The sequence below is a fragment of the Solea solea genome, chromosome 12, assembly GCF_958295425.1.
Source record: "Solea solea chromosome 12, fSolSol10.1, whole genome shotgun sequence".
Classification (NCBI taxonomy): Eukaryota; Metazoa; Chordata; class Actinopteri; order Pleuronectiformes; family Soleidae; genus Solea; species Solea solea.
This window is the reverse complement of record NC_081145.1, coordinates 12707910-12717123: the sequence shown is the minus strand read 5'-3', so window position 1 is coordinate 12717123 and position 9214 is coordinate 12707910. Positions and strand designations below refer to the sequence as shown.

General features: G+C 40.7%; 1 protein-coding gene across 1 annotated transcript; it reads left to right on the top strand.

The window, feature by feature from the left end:
• The first annotated feature begins 723 nt into the window (after positions 1-723).
• On the top strand, positions 724-9203 carry apba2a (amyloid beta (A4) precursor protein-binding, family A, member 2a). The gene is made up of 12 exons (XM_058646174.1): positions 724-880; positions 2932-4195; positions 4319-4423; positions 4881-4920; positions 5000-5145; positions 5446-5532; positions 5616-5801; positions 5957-6136; positions 6810-7022; positions 7288-7407; positions 7559-7699; positions 8439-9203. The coding sequence occupies exons 2-12, from the start codon at positions 2963-2965 to the stop codon at positions 8508-8510; spliced, it is 2523 nt and encodes an 840-aa protein (XP_058502157.1). The 5' UTR covers positions 724-880; positions 2932-2962; the 3' UTR covers positions 8511-9203.
• Positions 9204-9214: the final 11 nt, after the last annotated feature.

The following is a 9214-nucleotide window of genomic DNA, read 5'->3' as shown; positions in this document are numbered from 1 at the left end:
TTACATTAAAATGAGGAGGTGGAACTAGTAGTACTAAAATATTTTACTTTAGTAAAACTACTATTACTGTTCAGACTTAATTTTAAAATTACCAGTCTAAAAATGAGCTAAGGTACAAGTAAAAAGCTGCTAAGTCAGCTTTTTACGGGTAAAATTTACTTTAGAGACCCCTTCACCATAAATTTACTAATTAATGGTGAGAGGGTCTCTGATGTGTAGTGTAATAATGACACGGGATATAAGTCTCAATTGTCTGTAAATAAACCTCTATAATACCAAAAAAAAAAAAACTTTAAAAAAGGATGTTGAGTCACTACATTAAAAACATTCAGGGTGGTGTGAGACATTTAGTGCAGACCACCATTTTCAAACAAAACAATCAATCAAAGTGGCATAAATGATATGGATTCTACATACGTCATAATTTCCTTCACCATCAAACACCAGCAACAATCAGTGAGTCATTCCCTGCTTCTTTTTTTTTTACATACTCTCTTTTACTTAACATATGCGATTTAAAATGTTGCAAAAATACAATGCTTCAAACATACAAACAAAACATACCTAAGAAAAACAAGATTACTGTTGTTGTTGTTTTTATTTTTTTTATTTTTTTTATTTTTTTTAAAAACTGCTCACAGTAACACCAGTAAAAGTAATGTTTGACTCTGCAGCTCTGTTTTTGTGTCGAGGAACTGAAAGCAGCAGCAGATCAGTGAACAGCACATGATGTTGGGGGTGGGGGTGTATTCTTCTACACAGGTTCCTGGGCAGCTGTGCGGCTTTTATTCAAAAATCACCATTCCGAGGAGGGGAGCAATCTGATGTGAGCGAGCACACGGGCATTTTACATGGAGGGACGCGGACAGCACTGATGTTGGTGAGTGCCACACTGAATTCATGTGTACTTAGATTTGTTTGAAGATGCAGTAGTGATGTGCACACAAACAGGCCTGATCCCGCCTGCGACAACACGCAGGGCTGAGATGAGGACAATGCTGGATGTGTCACAGTATCAGCCTGTGAGCTGGATGGCAGCATGGTGCAGTCCCAGTGCTTCAAATCAAGGTCGATGTGAATTGCAGCAGCAGCAGTATGATATGATGCTTCCTAATGGTGAAGCCAGCGGTGTGTGTGTGTGAGAGTTTATGTATGTAATGAAGGGAGTCGGCTCCATTAGTGCGTGGTACATGCACATACATCTGATTATCTTATCGATATTTGGCCAGGTGGGAGTGCTGCGTCCACTTGCGAGGAAACCTGAGCCACCATAACAACGCGCCTATACCACCTTCCCCTGCAGCTGCGGCAAATTTCAGCGTAATGGGTTTATTAAATACCACCACAAATGCGTTAAGGGCAGGGCAAAATGCGTAAAACCCGGACGATTCAATTAGAAAGACTCTAATGTCCCCTATTGTTTTCAATTACCAGTTCAGCACCATGGAGAGGTCCTGATTAGGTCTGCGTGAAAGCCACATGGGACGATATTAACATGTCATGTCAAGACTATTCTGACCAAGATAATTGTGTGCTGGATAGTAAGTCATTATTTTTACTTAGTAAGTAATTGTTTGAGATATTTTGTCATTATTTTGAGAAACTGTTTCATATTCTGATTATTTTGGGCCTAGTAAGTCATTATTTTTGGCAAAATAAGTTACCACTGTGAGATAAGAGAGTCATTATTTTTGAGTCATTACCATCAGATACTTAGTCATTATTTGAGATCCCCTGTCATTGTGTTTGGGATATTATGTTAGTACGTCATTATTGTGTGATACTAAATCATTATTTTAAGTTAGTAAGACATATGAGATCGTAAAGCTTTCCTGTCATATTTGCAACAGTAGGCTTTCAATATAATTGATAACTTCAAAGTCTTTTTTGATCAGAAACAGGTTCAGAAAATGCTCCTTCTGTTCATAATCTACCTCCATTTTTTGTAATGTTTTGTTAGGCTATTGTAACATTTTTGGTCATGTAAGCAATGTTTCTGCAGCATCATTTCTGTGTTTTTGGTGAAACCACTAAAAACATAAAATAGAGAGACATGGGGATGGAGAAGACATCTGTTTTCCACCAGCTGTTTGCATTCTTATTAGACAATGACATTATCTATCCATTTGCCAGTACACAGGATGTTTTGTTGTGCTTTAGTCCAGGGAAAACATTTATCCAGAGATGCTAGTAAAAAAGACCCATGTACTTTCCCAACAAATCTGAAGCCAATATAGGTCTTTTGTCATAAATCTGGCCTCCACACTAACCTCATTGTATATTTGTCAGATACACATCTTTGCATGTACTGAAAAGTCGAAAATATAAACAATGATATTAGAGAAAATTAATATCACATGCTGCTGGCTTACAGCAGATTTCCTGTTCTGCAGGACATTAAGACAAAACGAGAGCAGACCCATCCAGACACCATAGAGAAAAGGACTAAGATCTCATGTGTGGGTGCTGAAGGAGTGGAAATCATGAGTGAAAGAAAATTGCAGTTACTTTCAAATGTGGATCGCCTTTGTCCTTGACTTGTTTCTCTGTGTCTGAAGACATTTATTTATTCAGATACAATAGAAATACAATCTTTTGCGTCAGAGTGGAAAAGAATCACTGACCATAAATGATTTAAATCTGGTGCAGTGTGGAGTTGTTGTAGGGTTTTATCCCAATATCTTGTTAAAGTAAACAAGTCAAGAGGTTGAATTGTAGCTGAAATTAAATCTTCAATAATTTGTTTTTTTACAGTTAGAGACATGCCTGTGATATGTCAGTCACTGGAAGGAAATAATGTTCCTGGACATTTCTATTTGTGTGAGGAAAAAGGAAGAAGGGAGTATGAATGAAGATGTGATATGTCTATTGAAAATGTACAGGTATCATGCAAGCAAGAATCAAAATAATTTAATCTATTAATGTTCACAGGGTTGATGGCAGTGAGCTTACGGGGCCAGTAATGGCTCATGGTGAGAGGCCAGGAACCATTTCCAAAATATTGGCTCCCAGCCCTCCACTGTGCCCCGATTCAAGAGTCTCAAACCAGAGCCAAGCGGAGCAGCAAGGTTTGGTGAGGGAGGTGTCTAAGCAACCACCTACTTGCACCTCAAAGGATGACAGGAACAATGAGCTGACTCCTACCGCTTCTGCAAACCACTTTTACTTAAGTTCTGACCCTAGTCCTGGTGACATGGAGGACACCTGCTCTGAGTATGATAATGTGGGCTCCGATGTTGAGCAGGACTATGATGAGGTGCTGCATTTGAACAGAGAGGGCATGGTAGACATGAGATACTACAAGCAGTACTGTGTTGAGGACGGTGGCTATACGAATCGGTCAGGAGGTGACACTGTAAGTGAGAACAGCAGTGCAACTGACCAGCTGACCGCCAGAGTTCAGCATAGCACAGACGTGTCGTGTGAGCAAACACAATCTGACGCTAAGCCTCATAAGACAGGCCATCGCTTTAGGTCACACTGTGCCCCAGTTGCCAGAACTGAAGCAGAGAGGGAAGTGGAAAGGGGCCAGGAGAACAAGTTCTTTTTTGGTGAGGGCGATGAAATAGAAGAGGTGCTGGATGGGGCCAAATTTATAGAGGATTTAGAGGAGTCAGAGAACAGTGTTCAAAGACCAACCAGCCTTTATCCGGCCAATGATAATGAACAAATTAGAAAGGGAGGTGATGAAAGGGAAAGGGAGGATGATGCTCGAGTTACAAGAAACCTCAATATCCAAGGAGCCAGTAGGACGTGTGAGTCATCTCATATGGTTTCAAGGGAGAGGGAGAGGGAGAGGCAGAGTAAAGGACGAGGGAGGAGGGGTCCAGTAGAGGACATTGAGCATATTGTTTCTGGGATCAAAGAGTGCACCACCAACAGCACTGAACAACGTCCAAAGACTTCATCTAAGGACTGCAAGAAGGCCGCTGTGCGGACCAAAGCTAGACCCAGTTCCACCAAGCAACATCCTCCTCCACCTCCTCGTCATTCCCATGCTCAATCACCTGCCGAGTCCCAGAAGTCCAAGCCTCGTCGAGAGGCACCTCCTGTTCCCAGACCCAGTCCCTCCCATGCCAACAGCCAGGAGAGTAAAGCTCGGGTCACCAAACCTTCCTTGGTTCCTCAGCACGTACCTGAACAACAGAGGGGGGTTCTTGAGGAGAGGCAGCGGTGGCCAGAGGAAACCCAGCAGGTAACAATGTCAAATAGGGCAGACATTTCTTAGATCTCATCTCTTGTAGCTTGTGTTTGTGTCAAATTCAGAAGCATTAAAACAAGGAAAGTCCAGCTCAACGCATGTATTTGTGTTCCACAGGGTGAGAGGCCAAGCTCAGCTGTGGTGCCTGAGGATGTAGCAGAGCTGCCGAGGATGCCTCACTGTCACGAGCTCAACCCTGCAGAGAAAACTAACACACCCAAGGTGAAGATGGAGTAAAAGCTGTAATATACAACACTTGTCTGTTACAGTCCAAAAAGGTTGATACTGTCTTCTTGGCAATATCTTTGAGCTTTTTGTTCAGTCATAAGTAAGGTTTTTTCATTACCTCGACATGTTTCGACCACGTAGGGTCACGTACAAATCGTTATTGCATAGGTTCAGACATTGCAAAAACGGACAGAAGCAACAGCAACATTACACTAGTGAAGCGAGACAACAGAAAACAGGCTAGAGTATGACTGAAAACTCAAAGAAGTTTCAGGAGTGAATTCTACTGCTTGACAAAAGAGGTAGGTCAGCATTGAAGAACACAGCATACAAATAATGTTACATATTTAATATCAGCTGGATTCTTTCAGAATGTAGCCACTATTATATTAACATTACAATATTTGTATTTGAAGTCTACATTCTAACTAATGTTTGCCTTATTTTCAAGAAAACACAGGAGGCTACTTCCTTCCCCAGCTTTGAGGATGGTAAATATGTTATAAATATTGTGATATAATAATATTATTACCAATGCAGCTTGTTACAGCTGTTTGTTTTGCTGCATAGTCCCAGGTCCCTGTGAGCCAGAGGATCTTATTGATGGGATCATCTTTGCTGCTAACTACCTTGGCTGCACTCAGGTGTTGTCTGATAAAAATCCATCCAAGTCTGTCCGCATGTCCCAGGCCCATGAAGCTGTCAGTCGTATCAAGGTAATCAAAAGTATTGACGTCCATTGTTGTGATTTATAAATATTTAAATGTGCCTAAAAGGCTGCCATGCTGTATGCTTTCTTCCAATCAGCCAGTCTTAAAAAAATGTACATGTTCTGTAATCAGTAGAGATTGATTCAATATTTTGTTATGAAAGCTGTACAGTTCCTTTTTTCACCACACGGTGGAGATGTTGCTTGACTTTGACGCTGCATCAGTGTTCAGTTAATGAGCTCAGTTTGAGGAAAGTGCAGAAAAATGATTTATTCATGTCATATAACATTTTTCTTTATTTAAAAGAGCCAGGATGAAGACTCTCAAATGATGACCGAAGTGGACCTGTTTATTTCCACTAAAGCTGTCAAAGTACTGAATGCTGACACACAGGTTAGTAAATGTCAGATCCATGTGTGCTGAATCTACTGTCAGACATAATGAGCAGAGTTTCTCATTGTTTTTGCTTTGTGCAGGAGACAATGATGGACAGTGCCTTGCGTACCATCTCTTATATTGCCGACATTGGTAGCATTGTGGTTCTGATGGCTCGGAGGCGCGTGTCTCAGGCTTCATCAGAGGATTTTCTAGAATCTCCTGATTCTCCCAGTGAAGGGAATACTCAGTACAGAATGGTCTGCTATGTCTTTGAGTCTGAGGATGTGAGTGTTCAGCGTTTAACTACGCATCCTTTTTTTTAGATTTGGGTTAATAGCCAGGTTTTGTGTTATGATGTTTCGTATGGTTTTCCTTGCTGTTGTCAACTAATATAGCCTTTCTACTGAGCAGTTTTCCCCAAATGCTTTTCCTCCCACAGGCACAGCTTATTGCACAGTCCATTGGTCAGGCCTTTAGCGTGGCCTACAGAGAGTTCCTGCGAGCCAACGGCATCAACCCGACTGACTTGAGCCAGAAACAGTACAGTGACATCATCAACTCCCAGGAAATGTACCATGATGACCTTGTCCATTTCTCAAACTCAGACAACTGTAAAGAGGTGTGCCATTTTTTATTTGGCTTCAGGGGAAATGTGGATAATGAATGATGGTTTGCCGTAAACATAAGTTTATCTTACCTTATCTTAATGACGCACCACCTCAGTCCTGGTTGCCCTTCACTGGCTTCCTGTCATCTTAGAATTGTTTTTAAGATTTTACTGACCACCTTTAAAGCTTGAATGGGGCTTGCCCCTAACTACAGTTCAGAGATGCACAGCCTCAGATCCACATGCAGGGTCGTACTGGCTGTTCCATAGTTAAAGCTCAAATCCAGAGGAGACCAAGGGCCACTGGCCACCTGGGCCACTGAACTTTGAAATTACCTGCCTGAGGAGATAAGGCTGAAGGAAATAAATCACGTCTCAAAATTTTTTTATAGACTGGCATTGTATCTGACCTTATGATGACCCTTTATGTTGACTCTTATTATTTTACACTTGTAAGCCTTTCTCTTCAGTTGCTTTATTTATTGTAATCTTTTATTACATTATCATTCCGTGGTCCTTGTTACTTTTGTTTGTTTATTGTCTATCATCTTGTTTGGCTTTTATTAGTCTGTTTTGTGAAAGCACTTTGTAATCTCTGTTTTAAGTTATTATTAATATTATTGTTATGTGATATTATACAGTATGTACACCAAAAAGATTCAGAAATACTTTTCCTGCTTTCCAGCTGTATGTGGAGAAACAGAAGGGCGAGAGCCTCGGTGTGGTGATTGTGGAGTCAGGTTGGGGCTCCATTTTGCCCACCGTGATCCTGGCCAGTATGCTGAACAGCGGCCCTGCAGCTCGCTCTGGAAAACTCAACGTCGGGGACCAGATTATGTCCATCAACGACACCAGCCTGGTGGGGCTGCCGCTGGCCACATGTCAGGGCATCATCAAGGTACAGAGCATATCAGGGAGCACTAGATACTTAATGTGATTTGAATTTTGACGATCTGTGGAAATGCCACAGCGTCTTAGTCATCACCTCACAATAAAAGTTATACTCGCACAAATACTGCATTCACTGCTATCTACTGTACATTCGGCTAGTGATTTGTTACTCTAGCTGTTACCTTTGTTCTTTTAATGTAATTTATTTACAAAAAGATGTACTTATCCTGTGAAATGGCTATAATATTATTTGTTTTCCATGGTGTTTCCAGGGGTTGAAGAATCAGGTGAAGGTAAAGCTGAGTATTGTGAGCTGTCCCCCTGTCACCACCGTCCTCATAAAGAGGCCTGATCTCAAGTTCCAGCTTGGCTTCAGTGTTCAGAATGGCATTGTGAGTATAGGCCCTTGCTAGTGAGTAGCAGAGCATATGCTCAAGGGGAAGGTTTGTCGACTTCTGTAAAGCGCCACTGGTTTTTATAGGGTGAGTGTTGTCCCGCACACTACAACTGTGCGCAGTGACATAATCGTCTTCCCGTCCACAGATCTGCAGTCTGATGCGAGGTGGCATTGCAGAGCGAGGTGGTGTCCGTGTTGGACACAGGATCATTGAAATAAATGGTCAGAGTGTTGTTGCCATGGCACATGAGAAGATTGTTCAGAACCTGTCTGTCTCAGTGGGTGAGGTAAGAACTTCATGCCACAAGATGGCAGTTTTCAGTAATTGGTGAGGCACACAAATCACTGAGCCATACAAGCCTTTTAAAAGTAAACGTACAGTCATGAAAAAGACTCAGTTTTCAATCTTAATAGAAAGACTTAGTTGATCATAAAATGTGCTTGATTGAAGTGCATATCTACACATAATGGTGCTTAAATGCTTATAATGATGAGATCAAAATGTGTGTTTGTGTAAATATGACATTGCTGTCACGTCTGGGCTGAGGGAGACTCACTGTTTCCTTTCTTTTTGTGAAGCTAAGCTTCATATTTACTGTTGTGAAAGAGGTTCAGGTTAAGTTCATTGTTACCATCATTTTCGTCTCAGATTATTCAATGAATGACCAAGTATAAAATAAACAGTCACAAACTGTCCCATTTTGGATAAGAACAATAGTCTATAATCTTAAGCGAAAGTTGATAACTGTAAAATTGCATCGTTTTTAAGTTAAAAAAAGATATTTATATCTTTATATCTCTGTCCTGCTTTAAGATTAATAGGAAAGTCATCTAATCTAGTCTACACATCTGACAGCTTTAACGCACTCTAAACTTGTTTTTCTGCGGTTTATTTCTCCAGTTGTGTCCATTAAAACCTTAAAAGTCCCATATTGGTCACAAATGTGAGTTAAAGCCTCTTCTGGTGGCACAGATGGGCTGTTAAGTTGACAGTGTGTACATCCCTGTTGGTCTCATCTCTACCAGATCAACATGAAGACGATGCCTGCTGTGATGTTCAGACTGCTGACGGGTCAGGAGACGCCTGTCTACATATAGAGTCCCTGCATGGATCCACCCACTATGTCTGGCAGTGTGAGGACGACAGACAGATGACGGACAGGTGGCTCAGTGGGACAAGGAGAACTTATTTTTCTATCATTTTATTTTTTTCGGCCTCTTGTTGCAATGCTGTAAAGAACATCCGGTTCTCATTTTCAGGTTTTGTCTCAAATTACATTGTCATAATGGCCTTACAATGTGGATACTCTGTCTGTAGTTGTGTTTCTGGTGATGAAGAGAAGTAGCTTTAAGGTCATGATTATTTTCCTATGAAGAGATAAATTAGTACATTTATTTTTTATTTAGTCATTTTTATAATGTGTATGGTAAAATGTACTTCTACTGTAAATACTTTGAATTACTCAAGGACTTGATTTGAAAGGCCATATTACTCCTACAGTATATGCATGTTATTATGAAGAATTACTGACCAGGGATTCATTCACAGTATGACATGATTATCTATTACGGTCAATGTTAAAAGAAGATGATAATAATAGCTGTACAAAGGCGCTAATCTACGTATTATGGTGATGCTGAAGGCCAAAGACACACCTATTTTTCAGAAAATATGCAGTATGGGTTATCATTACCTTTACCAGAGCATACAAGAATGTATAAAAATATACATTACTGAATGAATGTAATGTAATGTAACAGTAAAAATACAATCTCACTGCTGAATACTCATTTGTCTTCCG